Here is a 26,822-nt window from a genome sequence, read left to right on the forward strand (position 1 = left end):
TTCGGTGCAAAAGCAGTAGCAGATCAATAACAATATATGAGCGTATAGCATGTCATATTCTAAAAAACAAGCATAAGCTAATAACAGGGTGGGAGCTGTGTCCCCCAATGAATGGCTCGGAGAAAAGGATTTTACGGTGAGTACACAAAAATCCCTATTTCTCCTTCGCCTCATTGGGGGACACAGACCGTGGGACGTCCCAAAGCAGTCCCTGGGTGGGGACAACAATAGATCAGGCCCTGTGTAACCGCTACTTACAAGTGCGCCACCGCGGCCTGCAGAGTCCGCCTGCCCAGACTCACATCTGTGAAAGTGTGGGAATTATAGTGCTTCAAGAATGCATGCGGACTGGACGAATCCGCAAGCTTGCAGGCGTGCCTTGCTGATGCCTGGTGCGTAGAACCCTTGATAGACAGGGAGATAGGTTGATCTCTAGCACGGAAGGACTCCTGGATGGTGAAAAGAATTCACCATGTTATCATGGTCGATGAAACGGCTAAACCCTTCCTGAAAATGTCAGGAAGCCTTCCTCTACCGTCAGGAAGCCCAAATAAAACGTCCAACTTTCAGAAGGACGCCGTCCTCAAGACGTACCTACTCAGAGCACTCACTTCGTCCAGAATATGGGGGATCTTATTCCATTTTGTGGACTGGAGCCAAAAGAGATGAGGGAAGAACTATGCCCTCATAACAGTGGTAATACAGTACCACTTTGGTAACAAGGGATGGAGATGGCCTGAGGACAACCTTGCCTCGAAGGTAATAAGGGAAAAAAGTCTGAAAGACCAGAGAAGCTAGCTCCGAAGACTCGTCAGAGTGAGAATATCGCAGAGGAGAACGGGACGACTTTCCCTGATAGTAAAGTCTGCCTGGATGAAAAAGGAGCCTACTGTAAGGCTCCTAGGAATAATAAGGTCCCAATGATCTAACGGTATGCGATAGGGAAAAACTACGTGTGAATACTCCCTGTGAGAAAGTCCCTACTTGCAGTTGTGCTGCGATAAGGCGAGAAGATACTAGCTCCGCAAACAAAAAATGGACATGGTCAGTGCGGATCTCTGAGGATCACTGGGCCCCTTTCTGCTTCCGAAAGGCTTTCGGAAGCAGTGGAAGGGGAGTTATGGAAACTGGTACCACGGCAGAACCAGAGCATGGAGAGCGATGGCTCTTGGATCTCGAGGCCGAACCACGAACTCGAGTACATTGGCCTTCAGTCTGGATGTCATCCCACCTACAACTGGAGAGCTCCAGTAAGGACAGATCTGATGGAAGACTTCGGGGTGAAATTCCCACTGACTTGAGGCGGAACCCTGATGGCTGAATTTGTTTGCCGTTCAGAGTTCTACTTCTGGGATATATACTGCCGAGATCACCGAATAATAGACTTCGGCCCATCAGAGAAAGTGAGGTACCTCGGTCATGGCGCCTGACCGTGGGTACCTGCTAGATGACTGACGTAAGGCACCGCCGTGGCATTATCCAATTGAATTCGGATAGGATGACCCGCCAGAAGGCAGTGGACCTGCTGTAAGACTACCGTTCGGATCTCCAGAACAATGATGGGGAGAAGAAGACTGGCATTGGTAGTTACTAATAACCATTGAACCGGGAGAAAGGCCCTGGATGAAGAAGAAACTCAGACACTATTGTCTGAAAGTCTGTTTGACTTGCTGAAAACGAGCGGAGCGAAGGAAACCGCTTCCATTGTCACCATTTTTCCTCAGAACTCTCTTAGCAAATCGAATGAAATGAGGGGGTGAGTAATCAAGTCCTCAGAACTCTCCTTGCGCGAGCTCCCTGTTGAAGGGTCATGACCTTGTCTCGAGGAAGAATTACCATCCTTCTAGAAGTGTGCAGGATCATCCTCAAAAAGGATATCTGCTGGGCTGGAAATGAGGAGAACTTGTCTAAGTGTAGCTGCCAGCCCAGGAGAGAAGGTATCGCAAGAGATATAGACGACTCAGCGTAGTCCTGGAAGGGCGGCTAGACGGACCAAACAGGGCAGGACGAGCACGCCTCTAGAGTGCAAGAGAAACATGACATCCGCCATGACCCGAGCGAACACTCTGGGTGCGGAAGCAAGGCCGAAGGACAAGGTTGTGACTTGAAAATGCTGTTGACGAATGGAAAGGCGAAGGAATTTTTGCAGAGGGCAAGCAACCCGAATGTCGATGGATGCCGGAAACTGCACCTTTTTCTGTTGAAGTAATGGCTGAGCGGAGGAACTCCATCCAAAGAAGGAGGACCATGTCAAAGGTTGTTAGAAGTTTGAGGTCCAGGGTCGATCTTCCTTTTCGTTCCCCTGTTTGGAACCAAGATCCCTTAGATCTAGACTGTGCTGGACAATCCTTATACAATCCTTTGTCAGACTCCCGCTCAAAGGATTTGATTGGCCAGTTGTTGCTGGTGTGAATCAAGGTAGTTAAGGTCTCCAGCCAGGAGACCATTGCTCTAGCAATCCATGCGGCCGCTAGGGAGGATAGAGCGCTGGACCCGAAGCCGCAAGACGGAACGAACCAGATTTGCTATCTGACAGTCCGTGGTATTTTTAATTGATGACCCATCAGGTAGGGATACTGGTAGAGTCGATGTGCCCCTTTAATGCAAAAATACTGTCACCCCAGTGTGAGCTGGCCGGGTGGACCAAGATGGCCACCGGGAGCTGCAGAGTTGATAAAATCTCGCAGAGAGCGAGAAGCGCCAATTCCGGGGGCGGAGCCACAGACACGATGTTGAATAGGCCCAAGCCAGGGCCTAAATTTCTGTAGCTGGCGGACGATACCAGTGGGTCGTTCCAGGCAAGGCTTCCAGGATGCGGCCTACAAATCGGCCGAAGCCGGGGACTAAATTTTTGCAGCCATCCAGAGCTTTACCTCAGAGAGGTGGGCCACAGGGAAGTGGCTGAGGCTGCCTGTCAGCATGTGGATATCCCACTGAAGATGGATCCACTCACCATTGGTGCGCGTCCCGGCATGGAGCCGCCGCGGATGTGGGTTTCAGCGCTGTTCTGTGCAGCGTGGACGGTGCAGGGATAAGCCTCAATCCATCATCCGTTTGTTAGAGAGGTGGAGAGGAACCGTCCGCCTCCTTGTGCCATCCGCTTTCACAGTGGTGGGACAGTGGGGGCTGCTCGGACGCCATAGAGAGGGGCCTCTGTACAGCCACGGAGTTCAGTCCGGGTGGACAGGGCCAGTTGTCCGGCATTAGGCCTGGCTCCAGGAGAGGATACATGGAGGCGACACTCCATGTGGTCGCCTGTTGCTGGTGTGGGGAGATCGGGACCATGAAAGGAACCGTCGCCCCTGAAGTGAGCTCAGGCATGGCTTCCCACGTCGCAGGAAAGGGTACGGGGAGGAATACTCGCCGTGCTCGCCTGTTGATGGTTCGGGGGAGATCGGAACCTTGAAAGGAACCGTCGCCCCCTTCACTCCGTTAATTAAAAAATAAAAATTTACAGAAAAGTAAACAATAAAATAAAAACGTTGGGGTCTGAAACAGACCCATGTGCCTCCTACAGACACTAAGCAAGAACTGGTTAGCTGAGAGCCAGCAGGAGGGTGTATACTGCAGGGGAGGAGCTAACTTTTTTTGTATCACTTAGTGTCAGCCTCCTATTGGCAGCAGCATACACCCACGGGCTGTGTCCCCCAATGAGGCGAAGGAGAAAAGCACATTTCTCCGAAATCGATAAAAAATATTGTTTTTATTACAAATGTCTAAAATTAATACAACAATTAAAATACAAATCAAGACCTCAGATGTGAGAGACACCTGGCTAATGAATCCTTTAACCACAATTACGAAAATCTCCTATTGCAATCTAACAATCAACAATTGGTTCTATTAGAGGAGATTACCACACAATCCCGATCTCTTAAGGTACCTTCACACTGAACAACTTTCCAACGAGAACGACAATGATCCGTGACGTTGCAGCGTCCTGGATAGCGATCTCGTTGTGTTTGACATGCAGCAGCGATCAGGATCCCGCTGTGACATCGCTGGTCGTCGCTGAAAGTCCGGAACTTTATTTGGTCGTCAGGTCGGCGTGATTCGTCCTGTTTGACAGCAAAAGCAACGATGCCTGCAATGTTTTTTCATGGCGCAACAACCAGCGAGAACGATAAGTGAGTCGCCGTTACGTCACTGGATCGCTCCTGCATCGTTCTGCTGTTGCCGGTGTTTGACGTCTCCTAGCGACCTAAACAGCGACGCTGCAGCGATCGGCTCGTTGTCTATATCGCTGCAGCGACGCTTAATGTGACGGTACCTTTAGTGTGATAATATAGGGACATGGATTGTCCTGGGTTAAGTGGCTACCACCGGAGCCAAATATGAATGCACAATAGCCATCTTGGCCTACTATAATGCACCGTGTGTCACTGCTATTAATCACTTGAAGTGACTGCGTGATAAAGCTAACAATGCCTGTAAGGGCTAAAGCGTTCTCTGTATAAATACTTACTAAATGTGTGAATTCGATGCCGTGTTCCTCCACCCCGATGCGCGTTTCATCAGCACTTCTTCAGGGGACGCCAGTGCATTCATATGTGGCTCTGATGTTAGCCACTTAACCCAGGACAATCCATGTCCCTATATTATCACACACAGAGATCGGGATTGTGTGGTAATACTCCTCTAATAAAATCAATTGTTGATTATTAGATTGCAATAGGAGATTTTCATAATTGTGGTTAAAGGATTCATTAGCCAGGTGTCTCTCACATCTGAGGTCTTGATTTGTATTTTAATTGTTGTATTAATTTTAGAAATTTGTAATAATAACAATATTTTTTAGCGATTTCGGAGAAATGTGCTTTTTCTGTTCACTTTCCCTAGGCAGAGGGAATATAGTGGTACGGACTGATTTGCGTCCTGTCCAGTTCTGCCTATTTCAACACAGTTTATTCAAACTGGCGTAAAAAAAAAACCCCACTAAAAGTGATAACATTTTCGCACAAACATTGTGTTGGTTTTCAAAGTTTTAACGCCAGTTTACTGGCAGAAAAGCTTTGCTGAATTGGCTCCATGCACTTTAAATCACTGTGTAAATCTGGCCAAATTTAAGACTTCCATACAGATTAGATGAAAGTTGGTAAACCCCGCCAATTTCGGTGCCACAGTCAGACTATCTGATGTGTATGGGGTCCTCCCAATGCTCCCCCTCTCATCGACAGATAATATAGGGAAAGAGAAGAATCGGATCATAAGAATTTCAATGGCTGATCTTTTTTTTTTTTTTTCAGGACAGATAAAGCTGCTGCCAGACTCATCTGGCAGCAACTCACTCCTTTTTTCCTGTTGAAATCATATAAATTCTTGGCCGACCAAAGCGCTCATGTGTATGAGGGAATTGAGAGGAAGATTGTCATCTGCTGAAAGAACATTTGCCTGTCAGTTAACTCAGGTGGTATAGCCAGCTTTAATGCTGTCTTAAATGCTGTCTTAGTTTATCAGCTGTAAAACATGACACTTTTTGGCATCACAATTCTTTAGTGACGCTTACTTGGCTGATGAAATCACCACCGAATGCTGGTCTGAGCTGAGAATCTGTGATAAATGAGCAGCTACAGAGTCTTCATAGCCCAAGATTTGCTGCACCTGGATAGCGTAAATGAAAGAGAGATCGAATAATCCAGACTACAGAGAAGCACCACAATCCGACAGTGAGCACTCACTTCACAGTCCTCACTGGACTCTGGGGATGTACAAGGATCGGGGGCCCGAGCTGGAAGTTTGGTCTCATACACCATGATGCTCCACCTGCAAAGTTCAAACTCATCAATGTCTTACAAATCGAGAATCTGTAAAGGAAAACCAAAAGAGAAAAGCAAAAAAACACGCAAAACAACACATTCCTGAAACTCACCTATCCAGCATTTTAGTGCCAGCTCTTTCAAGTTTCTCCAGAATCTGGGGGAGTTGAGTGTCATCATCGCACGCAGAGCCCCAGCCAAGGACACGGGCCAAGTCATTCCCAGTGCCTAACGGCAAGACTCCTAACTGGCACTAGAAAATAAAAAAATAAAATAAGGACAAAAATATGTCATCACACTTACACTATGTGCAACTAGTGCTGCGTCAACAATAAGGACTATGTCATCATGGCCCCCTCATCATTTGTATACTGCAGACTGCTGCAGCCAATCACTGGCCTCAGTGCCAACATGGGCTACACGGGAAGAAATTACTGCAGCCAGGTGAACACAGGATCATCAAGAGGACCAGAGAGTCAGGGGAATAAAACGCTCACAACAGCTTCTTCTGTCACTATTCCTGGATGTATGCATTTTTTTCATGACTCAGAAAACCTCTTTAATCATTATCATCTTTGTATACCTGTTTATGAAGATTAAGGGTATCTATTTCAGAAAGGACCCAGCCAACGCTACCATCACCGCCACACACCAATATTCTGAAGGTGTCAAACTTTTGAAACAAGCGTAAACTAAAGGGGAAAAAAATTAAGACATTAAATATATTTAAAAAAATCTAAAGTAGAAAAAAAGCATGAGAAAAGTGTTAAAAAGTTACTTATTAGACTAATGTCGGTCAACCACACTGATACCAATAGGTTTCTGCAGCAGTCTAATGTGTTCGGAGGCCCCCCGACTCTCCCCCCAAATGATGGTGTCAGAGGACAGAAGCATGGGGCACATCTGATTTCAGAGGCAACGCTTTAATCCTCTAAAAGATAAGCCACTGCCAGAAATTTCTGGCAGAGGCTCTCTTACGGCACAGCAAGCCCTTGGTCCTGTGTATGGGAGAGTCAGGGGTGATAGCTCTCAGCCGAATGATAGGTTGAACTATCGTGCGACTGACAGCTATCTAAAGTGTACGGGGGCTTCAGTCTCACCCTAGATGAGGCCCTCCATTCATCAGGTCAAACACTTGAGCCGGGTTGAGCAGCTGTTTGAACCGTCGCAGGAATTTCACTCCTTGGTTATCTCCACTCTTTGAATTTACAAAAACAAGCAGCGGGCTAGTGCAGGACGGGGGACACGTGGCCTTCCAGAACCCTGGAGATGAAAATATCGAAGAGCATGCGTTACAGTGATACGTCAGATGCAATCTCCAATCCAATCTACAAGGTGTACCACACGTACCATCGGAGTCGATGCTGTTGAGGGCCGTTGGTGGAATTACTGACACTTTGCATTGTCCAAGCGGACACTTTTTGGGCAGAAATTCTTTACAAGAGGAGTGTACCTACAGTACATGAAAATAACAGCAAAACATCAGGTCAATAGATAGGACACAACTCTGCTGCATGACCGTAATTAGTGTGGACTCACTGACATCTGTGGAGACATCTTACGTGTTTGTACCCTGTTGCTAGAACCTTATAGTGTACAGCACAGATGTGGGAATCTGTCCAGTGCAAGAAAAGGTAGTCCACTGTTAGGAACAATAGATATATTCTTTTCTTTTAGCTTAAATACATGTAATTGGGGTTAAAAACAATTTTTGCATCTGGGTTTTGTTGCAAAATTGAGCACAGTTTGCCTTATGTAGCCCCTGTGTTAGGGCTCGCTCACACAAGCAAATAATCGGATGAGTGCAATCTAAATTTGTAGCAATGTTATACAGTGAGGCAGAGCAGATCTGCGATTTATTTTCTCACGGCGATTCGGCATGAGAAAACAAATGCAGCATGATGCGAGTGTGTCGCTGGGATACCGCAACAAAGTGGGGTCAGACGATGGCAGCATCTGGTGACACATACACCTGCAGTAGGTAGAACGATGTCACCATACTATTAGCAGTTCTGGCTTTCTTTGTTCTGGTGCTGCAAGGGTTAAACTGCTTAGTTGTACTCCTGGAGTTCTCTGTCCTTGCTTGTATCCCTGTTCTGAGTTCCTTACTCCCAGCAGGTATAAGAACCTTCTTCCTTGCTTCTGATCTTGCCAGTGATAGTTACCACTACCTGGTTTGGAGTTGAAGGAGAGAGTTCAGTGTTTGGAGTAAGGAGAGTTGGAGAGTTTTTCAGAAGATTGCTGAGTGGAGCTGGTTTGCACGTTAATCCTTATAGTCTTCCATTTGGTTTCTTCCTTCCTATTCCTACCGTTTCCTACTCTGTTGTTTTGTGAGTGTATTTCTATAATTGTAGTTTCCGCTCATCTCTGCATGGTTTGTGTTTGCCTTTACATTTCGGCCTCACACCTCCCTTGGTGGGGGAGGGAACAGATATGGGTAAGATAGGAGCATAGCAAGGTACCAGACCCCAGCATCTCCACCATCTGGGATAACCCCAGGGACAGGAATGGTGTAGGGCGCCACGAGTTTGAGGGATCGGGTAGGTGCCAACAATCTCTTGTCACTACGTGACAGAGTGCCTCTGATGATCGGATCGTACTCACCCATTCAAGTCTATGGATGCGAGTGGAAAATGTACTCGCATACAGTCAATGGAGAACATGGAGAAATTTTGTTATCCATCTTCCCAGCACCTGTGCTGCGATTCTCTCATGTGAGAGAATCTAATCTCATTAAGGCTTCTATCACACTTCCGCTTTTACAATCTGCACAGGATCCGTCAAAATGTTGAAATGATGGATCCTGTGCAGATTGTGGAAAACGTGTGCACTGGGCCCGTCTTTCTGACGGACCCTTCGAGGCTATGTGCACCTGTTGTGTATGCGGCAGTCTTTGCAGCGGTTTTCCGGTTTTTACGCAAGATCCTGTGCACGATGGATGAAACTGATGGCCATCCGTCACAATCCGTCGCTAATACAAGTCTATGAGAAAATGCAGAATTTTTTTGCAGGAACCTGCATTCGCAAAAATCGGGAGCTGAAAGACGGAAGTGTGAAAGAGGCTTAAGGTGACACTTGGATCAAACTGTGATAAGAGCTTGATCAGAGTGTAAGTAGCATAATTGGCCTGATTATGTTGCTTGTGTGACCCTGGCCTTAAGGTACCTTCACACTCAGCAACTTTACAACGAGAACGACAACGATCTGTGACGTTGCAGCGTCCTGGATAGCGATCTCATTGTGTTTGACACACAGCAGCGATCTGGATCCTGCTGTGATATCGCTGGTCGGAGCTAGAAGTCCCGAACTTTATTTGGTTGTCAGGTCGGCATGTATCGTCGTGTTTGACAGCAAAAGCAACGATGCCAGCAATGTTTTACATGGAGCTAACAACCAGCTACAACGATAAGTGAGTCGCCGTTATGTCACTGGATCGCTCCTGCATCGTTCTGGAGCTGCTGTGTTTGACGTCTCTACAGCGACCTAAACAGCGACGCTCCAGCGATCGGCTCGTTGTCTATATCGCTGCAGCGTCGCTGAGTGTGACGGTACCTTTACACTGTGTATGGCTGGCTGCAGAATGACTTATCTGAGAGTCCGTCAGTCAGCCCAATATGATGGACTGACAGTGATTTTGCTCGAACTCTTATCTGGCTTTTTCTAAGCTCCTCTCAGTTGATTCATGATCACACACCATGTCAGTAACATGCAGGGCAGCAAAGAGCCTGTACAATCCAAACGGTGCAACATTTTTAATGAAACACAATTGCACCAATTATTTTTAGCCCTGAATACATGCATTTTATTATGATATATATATAAATATTTTTTTTTCTTCCCCAAAAAATGGACAGCCCCTTTAAACTATCTGAAATTTCCCTGATGACACAGTCGAGAATAATCTACTATTGCAAACAATCTCACACAGCACCATGCATTATACACATCTAGCAAAGAGCACAAGCCATGAAAGGAGATCCTACTCGTCTAGGCTCTGTTCACAAGTTCCAGCCTCATTGGTGTATGTGTTGGGATATGCAGTGCACACACTGAATGTAGCCACATGCCCTCATACAGCAAACAGAGGTCAGAAGGGTGACCATTTCTAACACTACATACTTACCTAACGCTGTCTGTCCCCGGCGCTGTGCTCTGCACTCCTCCTGTACTGGCTGTGAGCGTCGGTCAGCCGGAAAGCAGAGCGGTGACGTCACTGCTCTGCTTTCCGGCCGCTGTGCTCACAGCCAGTACAGGAGGAGTGCAGAGAAGCAGAGCGCCGGGGACAGACAGCGGTAGGTAAATATGTACTGTTTGTTTTTTTTACTTTTAGGATGGTAACCAGGGTAAACATCGGGTTACTAAGCGCGGCCCTGCGCTTAGTTACCCGATGTTTACCCTGGTTACCGGCATCGTTGGTCGCTGGAGAGCGGTCTGTGTGACAGCTCTCCAGCGACCAAACAGCGACGCTGCAGCGATCCGGATCGTTGTCAGTATCGCTGCAGCGTCGCTTAATGTGAAGGGGCCTTTAGACTGTTTCTCTATTAAAGGACTGTTCTATTGTTCTGTATTCTGGAGCGCACCGATCTTCTGCCTCCCGGATTCTTGCTTTTCTGTAGGGCGGTGCACTCCGGGAGATTGACAGTTTGGTGGAGTGACAAGGTTACGCCGCTGGTCCGGAGTGTGCACTCTCCCCGGTTGCTGGCAGTGCATTGGAGGTGCGTTGGATACAGAGATCCCGCAAGCTTTGAGTGGGGAATGCAGGCTGTAAAGTATACAACCTGCTCACACTGCATGCTCCTTGCCTAGGTAACTGGCCACTCTCACACTACAGGGTGGCTGGTAGCCTAGGCAATGAGCCCAACACTATAAAATTAAAAACCTCGCCATTCTTGAGCACGGGGAGAATTTTAACACAAGTCAAGTTGCAATTTAACCCATTTAATAACGTGAGACACAAACCTTTAGGAGCTGTGCAAACAGTTTTTAACTTGTATATAATGTTGCTTTAGTTACAACATTAATAAGTTTGAGAGCAATTTATTTTTCATAATCTTGCTTCACTGCAGTCAGGAGTGTTCCTTTGCAATGCACAGGCTGGCCATGTAGAGGATTAGCGGTGTACACAACGTTACTGTGCTCCTGGGCCTGGATAGAACATGCATTTGGCACCACAGCCAACACCAGACTTTGCACCTGCACACTGTCTCTGCCACGTTTTCTATATACTGAAGTTTTCAGTTTAATCATCTTACATGTAATTTCAGATATCAATGTGGTATTTGTAGGACAACTTCTTATAAAAGTGGGTCTTTCACAAATTTGAGCATGTTAAATTGGCCACCTCATGGAACAGTGGCTGCAGAGCTGGGTAAAATGTTTTCATTTTTTAATTTCTCCTCCCTGTTGAGGAAATATCAGCTTGTAACGTTTAGGTTATAAGTCATTTTAATTCCATGGGGCGTTACCAGAGATTCTTCTCTGGGGGCGTGTACTTCTTCACCTGCAAGAGGTTGACCAATCATAAGCACTCTGCAGCTTACTGAGGGGAAAAAGTGCTCACTGCCATAATAGGTTAGAGCGTGAGTTAGTCTCAGTGTGAGACTTGTAATGACAGACAGACTGATCTCTGCACTGATCTGAATGCAGAGCTGTGTGTGATTACAAAGTGTCAGGAGCAAAGATAAGTGTGATTCTTAACACCTTTCAGTTTTCATCTCACATCAGTGAAATGTGGGGGAGGGGCAGTACAGGACAGCTCTGCCTCATTCAGACACTTCTAGCAGCTCTCCTCTCACACCACTGTTAGTGTAAGCTATGCTTTATTCTCATCCCCACACACTGGCTGCCATGAGACAAAAGCGAAGAAGTGTTATTAATCCCTCTGCCCCGCTCCTAGCATATTGTAATCACACACAGCTCTTCAGCCAGGTCAGTTAGAGAAGACTGTTTGTTATTGCATGTCTCGTACAGAAGTAAGCCTGTTCAAAGCTATTGTGGGGGCATGTTTTTTTCCCCAGCAAGTGGCTGACTGCTTATGATTGGTTAGCCTCATGCAGGGGAAAAATTACATGCACCCAGTGAGAAATCTCTAGTAAATTCCCATTGGACTTATAAATTATAACCCAAACTTTACAAGTTAATTTCCACATCAGAGAGAAAAAAAAACAAAAAACTATGTTTAATTCAGCTCTGCAGCCACTATTCCATAATGTGGCCAATTTATCATGCTCAGACTAGCGAAACGTCCTCTTTATATGTGGCTAAAGGGGCATGTCAACAGTCTATGCACAGCAGGCAATGAGCACTTTGATATTATCAACCAAGTTCAGGGGTTCATAAGCGGGACCCCCCAATGATCAATGAGCCATTGGGGACCTGGGAATACAATTTATTTAAGCAATTATAAGCTTGTGATCCACATGTCTGACTGTCTTCTGTTCTGTTTGAACGTTCCATTTACTTAGCTTCTCAAAAGCCCCTGAAGAAAACAAGCCCATGATTTCAATTAATTTGTCTTTATCAAATTACAAAAGAGATCAAATAAGAACCAAATCTACTGACTACGAAGAGTTATAAGGTGAAACAGTGGGTTAAAATGTAAGCAAATGATGGTGTAATGCAATGCAAACACGAACAAAAATTAATCTGGTCACCTGAGAAGGTATGTAGAAAAGACGGCAGCTAGCTGTGGAATATGTACCTTTATTTTACTTCGCTTACACAAAAAACGACTCCCAGATATAATACAGATTCAGCTGGTTTCTGACTGCTGTCTATGAGCTAAATTTATAGGGCTGGTACCCCTGTGATCCCACCACCCATCATGCTCCTAACTGTGACACCACCCACAGTTATAGAGCTGGAAAGGGGACACATCAGGCGAGTTATTAACAGTGCCCCTTATGCGGTCACCGCATCTAGGATTTCGGAATTAACATGGGAACAACTGGCCTATATCCTAGACGCCCGCCTTAGTCACCTCATGAGCAGAGCCACAATGATGCTCTTCCTGAAGCCAAGCTGGCAGCATCACCACTCAGAGGATGCACCACAGCTCCAGCACCGGCCATCCTTAACCCCAGAGCCACTTTGCCTGTGTAGCTGTGGATTCCAGTGATAAATTTATAGGATTGGAACCCCTGTGATGTCACTGCCCACCAAACCATCATCTGTGACATCATCAAATATGGCCTAACCGCTGGGGCTTTAAAGAGAGACATTAGAGGTAAGGTCCCCATACACACTAGATGGCGGTCACATGAAGTATGCTTTGGGCCGATCATTCAGATAACAGCCATCTTGACTGTGTCTCCGATACACGGGAGCGCTCATTTGGCCAAGTGCTCCTATGTTCTCTATGAGAAAACTGCTGGCAAACATCTCTTCCGGCGACTTATCTCCGGGAGGACAAAGCAATCGGCAGTCCGAAATTGGAAGTGCCCAATCGACATCTTCCCCGACAATCAGTTGGCTGATGCCCCTGTACATATTAGCGCGTCGGACGATATTAGTCCAATGTGTAAGGGGAGCGGTATACTCAAGCACAGGACACAAGATAGCGCAATCCTTCCTTGTACTGGGGTTTTATCCCATAGAAACTCACAACAGTGCAAATAAAGATAGAGGAAGACTTACCGCTGCCTTGCACCACAGGCATTGCCAGTCTTGCAGACGGAGCACACTGCCACACGTCTTCTCACACACAGTGCATTTTGCACTAACCGGTAAATTGCCTTCCAGCCATTGGTGTGGCATGGATACCTACGGGAATGAGAGCAGCATGGTCATTAATAATGTACAAGACAATACAACAACCATTCTGTCCATGTACTATATACTCTGCATTCTGAAAAGAAGGAGTAGAACTATGAAGTATGCCAAGTGTGGACATAATGTGCCAAGCTGATAGAAGAAACCTGAAGATGTACAACTATTAATCCTTTACTAAGAGGCCTGTAGTTTTCTAGTGTAAAAATGAAGGTGTCATTTCTTACACAGTATAATGCTTCACTACCCTATAATCTGGAACTCCTGTCAGTCATAAAAGGAATCTGTCAGAAGGTTTTTGCTATATAATCTGAGAGAAGCATGAGGTAGGGGCTGAGATACTGATTTCAGTGATTTGTGCAGTTGTTTCAATATAATGAGTGTTTTATCAGCAGAAGATTATCACTGCCAGACTACAGCTCATGAGCCTAAAGGTACCGTCACACTGAACGATATCGCTAGCGATCCGTGACGTTGCAGCGTCCTGGCTACCGATATCGTTCAGTTTGACAGGCAGCAGCGATCAGGATCCTGCTGTGCCATCGTTGGTCGCTGGGGAAAGTCCAGCACTTTATTTCGTCGCTGGATCTCCCGCAGACATCGCTGAATCGGCGTGTGTGACGCCGATTCAGCGATGTCTTCACTGGTAACCGGGGTAAACATCGGGTTACTAAGCGCAGGGCCGCGCTTAGTAACCCGATGTTTACCCTGGTTACCAGGGGACTTCGGCATCGTTGGTCGCTGGAGAGCTGTCTGTGTGACAGCTCTCCAGCGACCACACAGCGACGCTGCAGCGATCGGGATCGTTGTCTGGATCGCTGCAGCGTCGCTTAATGTGACGGTACCTATAGTCCAGCTCCACCACCAGCTCTGATTAGCAACTCACTGTCAATAGATCAGATATACAGAAAGCTGTAGTGGGGGCAGGATTAGATTTCTGAGCTCTTCTTCATGCTGCATCTAAAATGTCTGGCTGTATCAAAATTGCTGCACCCAGTAAACGAAGAGATAAATCGCTGGAATCAGGGTCTCTTTTCCTACATTATGCTCCTTCCAGATGAGGTCTCAAAGATCTGAAGAAAGATTCCCTTTAAAGAAGCGTATATGGGTCCTTCTTCACAAGCAGATAAACTACCAATAATAAGTGCTTAGCACAATACTAGGTGAGTTTGGAATGAGCGATTGTTTGTTCCATGCGGTTTTCAATAATCTTGGTAACAAACGCCCTGTAAACAAGAGAGCAGTGGGGATGGGAGCCATGGCTGACCTGACCAGCAATATTTTTTAGGCTCACATAAAAAATGTGATCGTTGCCAAACCAGCACTTTGCTGATTGATCGCTGCGCCTATTTACACTGTGCAATGATGGGAACAATCCTTTATGGTCTGCTGATGGCTGTCCTGTGTAGAGGAGATATCAGGTCCCTTCTGGGACACGATCTATCACCCCTTGTGAATGGAGAGGTGACCGTGCAGGCACAGCTCTCCGCCTTCACTTCTGTGGGAGTTTGGAAATAACTGGGCAAACATGGCTTCTACTGACCGCACATACTCACCCCATCCTCATCCTCGATAATGTCCTTTCCGATAGAAGCCAAGGTGGTCCATTTACAGTTATTTGTGGCCCTCACTGCGCAGCGTCGGTGAGACTTAAACTTGCAGACTGCTCACATGGAGAAAACAAAAAACAAAAACACATAATAAGCAATAAAACCAACAGTTCACAAGCTCTATAGTATATGTGTATATAGACAGTGACTTGCACAAGTATTCTCACCCCCCCCATACACACACACTCACGCACACACACACACACTCACACACACACACACACACACACACACACTCACGCACACACACTTGGCATTTTTCGTGTTTTGCTATCTCACAACCTGGAATTTCACAGATTTTTTGAGGGTTTGCACCAGTTCCTGTAGACAACATGCCTATAGCTGTGAATTTTTTGGTTTTCTTTTCACTGTGACACAAGGAACAAACAAGACAAAATAACTGAAAACTTCAGTGTGCATAACTATTCACCCCCCTAAAGTCAGCGCTTTGTAGAGCCTCCTTTTGCGGCAATTGTAGCTGCAAGTCGCTTTGGATAAGTCTCTATGAGCTTCCCACATCTTGCCACTGGGATGTTTGCCCATTCCTCAGGGCAAAACTGCTCCAGCTCCTTCCAGTTAGATGGTTTCCTCTGGTGAAGGGAACTGCTTGCACCTGTCAGCTTTTAGTTATTTGATCTCCAAAATGTAATTTCTGCCTGTATTTTTCTCAGACAGTGTGTAAGTATGTGGTAGGTCAGACAGCCGCCCCCTAATCATGGAGAAAACAGGTTTTCTTTTAAAGAAAAAGAAAATGATTACACAGATGAATAGTACGGCATGCAAACACTATTAACTGGCGCATTACCACCGTCTGCTTCAATGTATATACAGTACTGTGCAGAAGTTTTAGAAAAAAATGCTGCATAGTAAGAATGCTGTCAATATAGAAAACCTGCTGCCAGGTAGTCCTCCATATTCGTGAGCTGTGTAACCCCGCCCCCACCACTGATTGGCAGCTTCCTGTCTACACTGCACAAGGGCAGAAAGCAGCCAATCAGTGGTGTGGGCGGGGCTATACACAGCTAAACATTCAGAGCACTGCTAGACCTGCAGCAGATAAACCGTGCTCAAAATGACAGCAAGTAACCCAATAAGTGACACATTGCTGGAATCAGGGTCTCTGTCCCTACATTATGCTGCATTTAGATGGGGTAGCAAAAACCTAGTGACTGATTCCCTTTAATGATGCGCACTGACTGATTATATTCTGTGTTCACAAGCTGCCATTGTTCTGGGAAGCCAGATTTAGAGGGCATGGCTGCCAGGAAACAAAGGTTTCTAGGAACGCATGTTGGTTATAGTCTTGCAGTGTAAATGGCCCATGCTGCACAAAGTCATTGACTTAAAGTACATAGTCTTTTATGACAGACACACCTCAAATAGCTGTGAAAGCGAGAGCTTATCTTAGCAACGGCGGGCAATCAACATCCGTATTGATAGCAGCTAGATACAAATCCATACGGCTGCCATGGTAGTGGGGATTATTGTATTTTACAATGTAACCTGAGCTCTACAACTATGAGCGATCAGTCCCATTATATGTGAAATTCCCATACTCAATACCACAAAGACGCCCACGTTCACTGGATTCAGCAAGGGCAGCACGGTGGCGCAGTGGTTAGCACAGCAGCCTTGTAGCGCTGGGGTCCTGGGTTCTAATCCCACCAAGGACAACATCTGCAAAGAGTTTGTATGTTCTCTCCGAGTTTGTGTGGGTTTCCTCCAGGTTCTCCGGTTTCCTCCAACACTCTAAAGACATACTGATAGGGAATTTAGATTGTGAGCCCCATCGGGGACAGCGATGATAATGTGTGCAAACTGTAAAGCGCTGTGGAATAGGTTAGCGCTATATAAAAATAAAGATTATTATTATAACTGAATGACTACCGCATGTGTATCAGGGCCTCACAAAAGATCATGCATCAGGTAATGAAAAACCCAATGCTCCCCACACCTCAATCCACATCTAAACACTTAAGGTCCCCACAGACATTAGACTAATGTCAGCCAGACCAGTTGATATTGATGGGATTTATGGAAGCCCTGACAGATGATGATGGCACAGGCCACTGAGGAAACTAATCTGCATGGCGATACCTGGGGTCATCGGTCTACCTCACAATGCTCCATACCTACTGGCCCTGGTGAGCCTCTCTATACAGGGTTCCCTTTATACTGTGTATTCCTATGGACTGACGGAGTAGCTCAATAATTAGAGGAATCAATCAGTAGTGCTACAAGAATTGTCCGTGTAGTCCTGGTCTTAGGGTAAGTTCACACAGGGCGTTTTTGCTGGGGGTTTTTTCTGAAGCAAAACCTGATCCTCTTGGCAGGAAAGAAGCTGCGTCAAAAACGCAGGTTTAGATGCGTTTTTGGTACGTTTTTTGTTGCATGTATGGTGCGTTGTTTTTTTTCTCTTTGTCCATGCTAATGTCCTTGGATTTTCAGCAGCAAAAACGCAGCAAATAATGATACCTGCATTCTTACTGCGTTTTTTTCAACACCCATTAAAATCAATGGGTGAAATAAAGCTGGAAAAACGCTGAAAGAAGTGACATGCTCCATGTCCAAAAAACGCAGCAAAGCACAAAATACTGATCAAACAAAAAACCAATGTGTGTGCATGAGATTTCTGAAATCTCATAAACTTTGCTGGTACTGTAAAAAGCAGCTGAAAATTAGAATAAAAAAACACGCAGCAAAAACGCCCTGTGTGAACTTATCCTTATACTGGAAAACCTCACCTTCAGAAATTCATAGTGATCTGATAATTCTCCGGGAAATAACATACCACGCCATTGTCCTGCAAGCTTATGAGGAGAATAAGGCTGTGTGCACACGATGCAGATTTGGTGCAGAATTTTCTGCATAAAATCTGCACTAAATCTGCATCTCCTGGCAGAATCCGCAGGTGCGTTTTTGATGTGTTTTTTGTGCGGTTTTTGATGCGTTTTTTTAATGCGTTTTTTGTGCAGATTTTACCAATGGATTTCTATTATGGAGGGGTGCAGAAACGCTGCAGAACTGCACAAAAGAAGTGACATGCACTTCTTTGAAATCTGCAGCGTTTCTGCGCAGATTTTTCTGCACCATGTGCACTGCTTTTTTTTTTTTCACATTGATTTACATTGTACTGTAAATCACAGTGCAGTTCTGCAGCGTTTCTGCTGCAGTTCTGCACTAAATCTGCATCGTGTGCACATACCCTAAAGGGCAACTTTTATTGCCGGCTGAGCCTTACCTCTGGCGCTACAGACACAAACCAGTGAAATCAGTTCCTCTCTCTGTGAGTCATTCAGATTTGTAATATAATAGACAATTGTTGCAGAACACCTCTACGATAACACTGATCAGATTAGCAGCTGGATGAAGACCAATCTATTAAAGGGGTGGTTACACCACCCGATTTCCGATGTTAAATGACTGCCAATCGGTAAACATTTACCAACCGGTGGCTGCTTAATAGCTTGTACACACAGGCAGAGCGCGCTTCACACATCTGCGATAGATCGTTCAGCCCGTGCTGCCTGCCACTATTCTCCACAGCGCGAGTCTTGTGGAGCCCATACGCCTTATAGCCATATATAAGGGCACCCCGACACATTGGCAATTAGTAGGTCGACTGTTGAATAATGGCTGAATGATCGTTCTGCAGAAGCAGACATAGCCATGTTAACCACGCTGGTCACTACACTTGGCCAAACTGGTCAGACATGTTCAATAATTGAAGAGCGAACAATTTCTGCCTCTCACAAAGAACTTTTGTGTACGTGCAACTATCTGATTGAAGTTTTAAATATGGCTGACTTCTTCCCGAATTATGAGAGTCTGTCAACGGTTGTCTTCAAGACTGTGAAATGTCACCCAAAGAACAATCGTTTTGGGTAAAATCAACCATTTTGTTGAACTTTAGACTTGTGAATATGGGCACCTAAACAAGGTGTACTGGAATTCGAGTGGTTGTTTTCCCCAGTGATAAGCGGCGCCATGTGTCTGGCAGTCCCTTGTCTCCTTAGGCTACGTTCACATTAGCGTTTTGCGTGGTTGCGTCGGGCGACGCAGCGGCGACGCATGCGTCATGCGCCCCTATATTTAACATGGGGGACGCATGGACATGCGTTGTGCTGCGTATGCGTTTTTTTTGCCGCAAGCGTCGGGCGCAGAAAACGCAACAAGTTGCATTTTTCTTGCGTCCAAATTTCGGCAAAAAACGACGCATGCGTCGCAAAATGCAGCGTTTTTGCGTGCGTTTTGGTGCATTTTTATTTGCGTTGTGCGTTGCGTCGCCGACGCAGCGGCGCACAACGCAAATGTGAACGTAGCCATACCCGTACTGAGATATCAAGCACATTAGGCTGAGCCGAGTGTGTTACGACGAGTAGTAGTGTTTGCTCTGTTGACAGCTATGTGAAGTCTATTGCTAATTTTAGTACTTTCTTATGTGGGTTATTATTTTGCTATGTGGCATGTTGTGGCAATTACCAGCGTGGATTATGGTGTGTCCCCAGGACACTTGCCAGCTTATAATTAACATATTGTTGCAGCAGTCTCTGTAATGTCCCATTACTGCTGCGTTCTCCCATCCCTGGCCTGTGGCAGTGACTACACCACGTATAGACACAGTAACCTCAGCTAATTACACAATGCTAGATAAACACGGCTCGTTAGAACTGCATAATCATCAATGATAATTACCAAGACGTTGTAGAAAGTTAATTTGACAGCCAGAGACACCTCCCATCTGACACCGAAGAGCTGACACTTCAAAACCGTATAGTGACAAGACAAATCAACATGACAGAAGGGATTAAGGCTGACATACCTTCACAGGAGAGTCCATGGGACGTGACCCCGGAGAGGGCTTCGCGGCACACGTTGCAGTACGTGGGGCGGGCATGGGAACAAGCGTACCAGTTGTGCATTCCGGAGAAATGGTCCATGCTGTACTGGGCAGACTGGAAGCATGAAACACAATGAGCAGTTGATCCTGCAGGCAGTGTGCGCGCGCAGGCACAGCGGGTCAGATCAGTGCCCGGGGCAGTCCTGCCCACCAGGATTGTTATGCAAATTACAGGTAATACTACCTAGAGGGAAAGACGTTTCCTGATTTTTGCAGAAGAAAAATGTAGAAGGACAGACCTAAGACTGACGGGCATGAGTCTGACGAATGAGATCCCCGTAATCAACAGTCACAGTACATATAAATTCCTGAGATGCCGTCCTCTGTCAGGTTATTACATTTCATATATTTGCTAATTAGATATGTTTCTAAAAAATCCTAATGACAGCTAAAGTCTCCTTCAAATAACTCTGTCACCAGGTTTTCGCTAACCCATCTGAGAGCAGCATAATGTAGGGGCAGAGACACTGATTTCAGCAATGTATCACTTAGGGTAAGTTCACACAGGGCGCTTTTGCTGCGTTTTTTGCTGCTTTTTTATGCTAATTTTCAGCTTCTTTTTACAATACCAGCAAAGCCTATGAGATTTCAGAAATCTCATGCACACATTGGTTTTTTGTTTGATCAGTATTTTGTGCTTTTTTGGACATAGAGCATGTCACTTCTTTCAGCGTTTTTGCTGTGTTTTTTCACCCATTGACTTGAATGGGTGTTGAAAAAAAGGCAGCAAAAACGCAGGTATCATTATTTGCTGTGTTTTTGCTGCTGAAAATCCAAACACATGAGCATGGACAAAGAGAAAAAAAAAACGCACCAAATACGCAACAACAAAAAACGCACCTAAACCTGCGTTTTTGACGCAGCTTCTTTCCTGCCAAGAAGATCAGGTTTTGCTGCATAAAAAAAAAAGGAACAAAAACGTCCTGTGTGAACTTACCCTTAGTGGGCGGCTTGGCACAGTTTTTGTAAAATATCTGTTTTCTCTGCTGCAGATCAGATCTCTGAATTCTGTGTAGCCCAGTCCACAGCACTGATTGGCAGCTTTCTGTATATACTGTGCATAGGCAGAAAGCTGCCAATCACAGAGCTCATTAATGTGTAGGGCTTACTAGTTCTAGTGATAAAATCACTTTTATAAGCAGGCGATTATAAAACGGCAGCAAGCAGCCTAGTAAGTTATACATCACTGGAATCAGGATCTGTCTCTACATTATGCTGCTCAAAAGATTTGGACGCAAAACATGGTGGACAGTGTCCACTTTATTTTAACATGATTTGGTAGCACATACTAATATATAGTACAGGTTCTCTTTCTTTATTTGTTAAGGCAGCCTTCCAGACAAACTCCTGTGGCGATACACATTGGTCTTCTTTCCCATAGGATGCTTTTTATACGAGCCAGTTCATGCTGGTGACTATGCAGAGGGAACATTACTGCAGTGTCACCGATTACTTCTTTTGGAGCTGCATTATCTATTCTCTGTGCACGTGCATTGTACCTCTTCATTATTGAATACTACTTGACATCACTTTAGGGGCAGATTTTGGCCTAAGAAACGGGTTCACAAAGTGGGCACCTAGAATTCTTTTGTTTTAGATTTGACATAATAAAGAACCATATTGTTAAAATGTAGGTAGCGTGACTGATCTCTTGTTTGAGTCCTTCCATTTTTTTTTTTTAGTTTGTATTCTAAGAATTTTGGTTAGCGCTTCATCAATACACAGGTGGTGCCCGCTCCATATGTATTTTTCTCTCAGCCTTCCTCGCAGACTGCACAGCTCTCCTGTACCTAGAATGACCACCGATGAAGGATCACGTGACCAGGCCTGTCCATCAGCCCCCTCCAATTGGAAAACAGCTTCTCCATGCAGCGTTTTCTAATTGGAGGGGGCTGAGGGACCGGTCCGGTCGGTGGTCATTCTAAGTACCTGAAAGCTGCGCACACTGAAGAAGGCTGGATTAATAAACAAGAGGAGAACCTGGAATACTTATTAAGGCTACTTTCACACTCGCGTTTTTCAGCTTCCGTCACAATCCGTCATTTTTTGAGAATGCAGGATAATGCAAAAAAATTTGCATTTTCCCATAGACTTGTATTAGCGACGGATTGTGAAGGATGGTCATCCGTCGCGTCCATCGTGCACTGGATGTGTCGTGTTTTGGCGGACCGTCGGCATGAAAAACGTTCAATGTAACGTTTTTTCGTACGTCGGATCCGCCATTTCCTACCGCGCATGTGCGGCCAGAACTCCGCCCCTCCTCCCCGGGACTTTACAATGGGCAACGGATGCGTTGAAAAACTGCATACACTGCCCACGTTGTGCCAAATTTTCACAACGTGCGTCGGTACGTAGCGCCGACGCTTAGCGACGGACGCATACCGACGCAAGTGTGAAAGAAGCCTAAGTGCCACAAAATCATGTCTACAACATGTGTTAAGACAAATTGGTCAACCCTTTGAAGGTCCCCATACAGAAAGATAAAGAACCTGACAAACATCTGATATATATAAGGACCTCCTGACTCCAAATAGATAATGAGAGGAATACTAGGCAGCTGAAATGTCCTTTTATTGTACCGGGAGATAAGCGGCCACCTGAGGTGTGTGACAGCGGTTACCACCATTTCCCCACTTAAAGGACCAAAGCTCATCCGAGCTGCACATAGATGTATGCTCCCATGTGCACGCTCATGTCGGCTTGTCTTCTCAATAGGGAGAGGGGAATAATCCTCTGCCAAACACCTCTGGCGGCAGATTATCTCCTTTGAGATCAAAGATTTGGGCATTTCGGAATCTTCTTTTCTTTCTTTCTTGAAGATATCTTGTAGGGGGGAACCTAGGACACCACCATATACATCAGAGGTCATTGACACCTGCCAAATTCGGCGGGTTCAGCCCACATTTGTCTATGATGTATGGCCAACACTGGATTTTGTTCCTAACTTTCTCAAACGCCTAAATTGGTTCAGGTATTAGGAAATATGGGAAAGACATGAACATATTGAAAACTTTTCAGATCTAGGAGCTAATAATAATGGGTGACCATCTATCTCTGTGCCAGTTATCAGAGCAGCAATATTAGTTCTCCTTCAGGTTTCCCAGAAACAAGTGTAACTAAAAACTGTCTGGCTATGTTCACACACAATGGTTTTCTCCGTAGTCAAAAACAGCTCTTTTGACATTAAAAATGCTGTTTTCAAATTATTTTGTGTGTTTTTTTTAACGTGTGTTTTGTCTACAGTATGTTTAATAAAGTTAAGTTTTATTCACCAAAAAACGCAGCAAAAAAACACTGCAAAACCAGCCTACTGTATTTTGTTGCAGCATTTCTGCACTTTCTATGGCTGCAAAAATGTTGAAATGTTTTGCTTTAATTATTGTATTGTTAACGTTGTTACTTATGACTTTTGTGTTTGAAACTGTTAAACTGTAAACCGCTGTGGAATATGTTGGCGCTATATAAATAAAGATTATTATTATTATTATTATTATTATGAAAGAATGGACAGGCTACAGATTTAAAAAACGCTACAGATCTCAAATTCAAACTAAAGCTATGTTCATATGTAGCGTTTTTGCAGCTTTTTATGCAAATTAAAATATGTTTTTTTCCGGACCAGCAAAAACTATGAGATTTCAGAAATCTCATGCACACGCTTGTTTTTTTCTTACTGAGGTTGTGAACTGCGGCGCTTTTTAAATCTGCAGCATGTCAATTCTTTCAGCGTTTTTGAACCATAGAAAGCAATTAAAAAATGCCACAAAAACAAACATTTTTTGGTGAGTAAATCTAACTTTATTAATCACGTACTGTAGACAGAGCATGTGTAATCCGCATCCATAAAGCCTTGCAAAATACGCTTCAAAAACAAAGCGAAAACAAAAAAAACTAGATATTTTGAAGGCAGCGTTTTTACTGGCATAATAGCTGATTTTTGCGGTGTGTGAATATAGCCTACGTGTATGCAGGAGACTTCTGAAATCGGAAATTGCTTTGAAGGTTTTCTACAACGCAGCTTCTTATTTTAATGAAAAAGGCAGCAAAAAAAAATACTGCAAAAAAGCTGCGTGTAACATGGCCTGAGGAGAATATATGACAAACTGACAGAAGAGAAAACGGCACTAGTGTAACAAAGGTTGGGATGATTTGTAGCTTATCTGTTTATGATCACTACTGCATTAATGAAAGTGTCCTGGGCAGGTGAATGACCCAGTGCCATGTGAAATATTCCTGCAGCATACAAATCTCTTAGACCATGATCACACGTTCATTATTTGGTCATAATTTTACCTCAGTATTTATAAGCCAAAACCAGGAGTGGAGCAATCAGAGGAAAAGTATAATAGAAACACGTCATCACTTCTGTATTTATCACCCACTCCTGGTTTTGGCTTACAAATACTGAGGTAAAAAACTCACCAAATACTCAATGTGTGCACGCGGTCTTAAGCTAGGCTACGCTTTAACTTCGACTTTGGCGGTGACACCTGTCCTGCGAGCAAAGTTCGCTAGGTGTCGCTGCTACATTGCAGAGCAATACAAGTGATTGGGGTCGTATGTTGAACTCGAGGGTATGGCAACCGAGCCAAGTAGTGGACAAAAACCGGACAAGGCTGGAATTCTTGCAACTCTCGTTGTGGTATACTTGGGATCGCAGTGCAGCGCCATTCGCTTGTATTGCTGTGCGACCGAGATGTCGCAGTGACAACTACGCAACTTTGGTCACGTGACAGGTGTAGTGGCTAAAATCGCCGTATAGCTCCAGCCTTAGGAAAGCTGCAGACATAGCAATACCTCAAACAGTTCCCGGTTTTGCACAGACTTCAGCGCCGCCATCCATTCCTCCATGTCTTTTCTGTTGTCTGCGCTCAGTATCAGCTTGCGAAAGGGAGTGAATACCTAAGAAATAGAAGAAAACGGAGGATAACAGACTGAAGTCAGGCAAATGCAAAGGTGAAAAGCGCAAAGTAAGGAAGGAGGAGACATCAAGAAGAGATTTCATTTGAAGCCGCTGTTTGCTAAGGGCATGGAAGCCCAATGTGCATAGTGGTGCTGGAAATACAAACAAGGGCTTGCCCATAAACCTTAAATGCGGAGTGAGTGTGCGCCTGTGTGTGTGTGTCAGCACCAGTGTGCTGGTTTACTGCTACAAACTCTCATTACTTCCCATGTTACTTGTTGTGCTTTCTGCATTTGACTCCTGCAACTTTTTAGTCACAAAAATGCACATAAAAATAGTAAGGAAAATTGTAAAGGGGGGTCACCTGATCATTTGTTAGTAATGCACCATATCACCTTTATGAATGGTAACTCTTTAAGGATTTGGCCAGTTTTGCACTTTCTGCTTTTGTTTGCGATCCCATACACAATGTCTTCAGTTCCTTCTGAAATCAGCAGGATCGGACAACTTTAGTCTAATGTGTATGGGCGCTGTAGATGTGCTAGTTTCTTTGACATTTTCAGGGTGTTGTAGAGGGTGTGGAGTATAAAAAGGTCATTCCCAAAACTATTTGTCTGTCCATGAAGATCTTATAAAGACAATTCCAGCAGTACCTTAACATGGCCGTTCTGTTCCTCCATTACTGAGAAATCAATGTTAGTATTGATTTGCAAATGAACTATTTGTAGATCTGAAGCCTCGGTCACTCCAGCTCTATTCCACGTCCAGCACCGCCTCCTCCAGCTTGACTGACTGCTTCTTTTCCTGAAGTCATACAGCATAGAGGCTGACAGTCAGCAGGAGAAGGTGGCACTGGGCAGGAAATAGAGATGGAGTGACAGAGGCTTCAGATCTACAAATAGTTCTTCAGCCTCATTTTACATATCAATACAAACACTGATTTCTCTGTAATGGTTTAACGGATTGGTCATGTAAAGGTATTGCTGGGCTTGTCTTTGAAAGAGCTACATGCACATATAAATATTTTGAGGGGTGAAATCCTGCTGACAGTTTCCCTTTAAATTGGTACAACATATGGAAGAATTTATGGACAGTAAGACCTAAGAGAAAAGAATGAGAAAAAAAATACTTTTTTTATGTATTAAAATCATATTACTGTAAAAGGGTAGGGAAAAATATATTTAAATCCAGCAAGACTGTAATCCTTGTAGTTATAACAATGAGATCCTTGCTTCCCCAATCTCTAAATATAGCACCAAACACACAGGATTTACAAGAAGTATTTACTCATGTCTTATTACACAAAGGAGACACTATGCCCAGTGGGAACCTTTCCCAGTAATTGTCACTTACAAGAATAGAAAAGGCAGCTCAACTTTGTGTCCGCAGCATACAGGGTGAACACTTCAAAATCACCCAGGTCCTACACCCCGACGGATCTGCCGCTCCTGACAGCAAAGCAGAAACAATCTCAACAGGACCATCGTGCACCCAGTTATAAGGCAATTCTCATGCTCTTTAACTTGCCATCTACTCTTTTTGAGTGGAGGTTCCTCTTTATCAGCATTCTACCAGCACTGTAGGAACTGGAATTCCTTTCACTCATTTTTCAACATGTGTAGCTCTTACATTGCACAATGGTTTGAATACCTCAATCTACAAGGCTGTCTCTGTAGCCGGTATGACATGTGACAGACAGGAGAGCAAGAGCAGAAAGACAAAGTCTCACTCCCACTTCCTGTAGAGACAGATTGCACTTGACAACAGGCAGTGGACAGCAAGTTATACAGAAACACCTACTGTTCGGCACTTTAATGTTATTATTCAGGAGTAAGACATCATTGTTAAATTAAGTGGTTTGCAAAATGTCTAGTTATCATATTATG

At 44.8% G+C, this 26,822-nt stretch overlaps 1 protein-coding gene across 4 annotated transcripts in view; it reads right to left on the minus strand.

Annotated features, from left to right (window-relative positions):
• Positions 1-26,822, minus strand: part of DGKD (diacylglycerol kinase delta) — a 115,948-nt gene that overhangs the window by 43,775 nt on the left and 45,351 nt on the right. For 3 of the 4 annotated variants that reach the window (XR_011312498.1, XM_069727698.1, XM_069727700.1), the window contains exons 4-13: positions 24,831-24,935; positions 19,956-20,088; positions 15,080-15,186; positions 13,392-13,517; positions 7,107-7,209; positions 6,857-7,019; positions 6,340-6,448; positions 5,870-6,009; positions 5,679-5,763; positions 5,507-5,601 (exon numbers count right to left, since the gene is read on the minus strand). Coding sequence is in view for 3 of the 4 variants with exons in the window: in XM_069727698.1 (XP_069583799.1) it covers positions 5,507-5,601; positions 5,679-5,763; positions 5,870-6,009; positions 6,340-6,448; positions 6,857-7,019; positions 7,107-7,209; positions 13,392-13,517; positions 15,080-15,186; positions 19,956-20,088; positions 24,831-24,935 (1,166 nt within the window). In the remaining variant the exon portion in view is untranslated. The remainder of the gene's footprint in view (positions 1-5,506; positions 5,602-5,678; positions 5,764-5,869; positions 6,010-6,339; positions 6,449-6,856; positions 7,020-7,106; positions 7,210-13,391; positions 13,518-15,079; positions 15,187-19,955; positions 20,089-24,830; positions 24,936-26,822) is intronic. The other variant, XM_069727699.1, reaches the window with a different exon arrangement.

This window comes from Ranitomeya imitator, chromosome 5, assembly GCF_032444005.1.
Source record: "Ranitomeya imitator isolate aRanImi1 chromosome 5, aRanImi1.pri, whole genome shotgun sequence".
NCBI classification, from domain to species: Eukaryota; Metazoa; Chordata; class Amphibia; order Anura; family Dendrobatidae; genus Ranitomeya; species Ranitomeya imitator.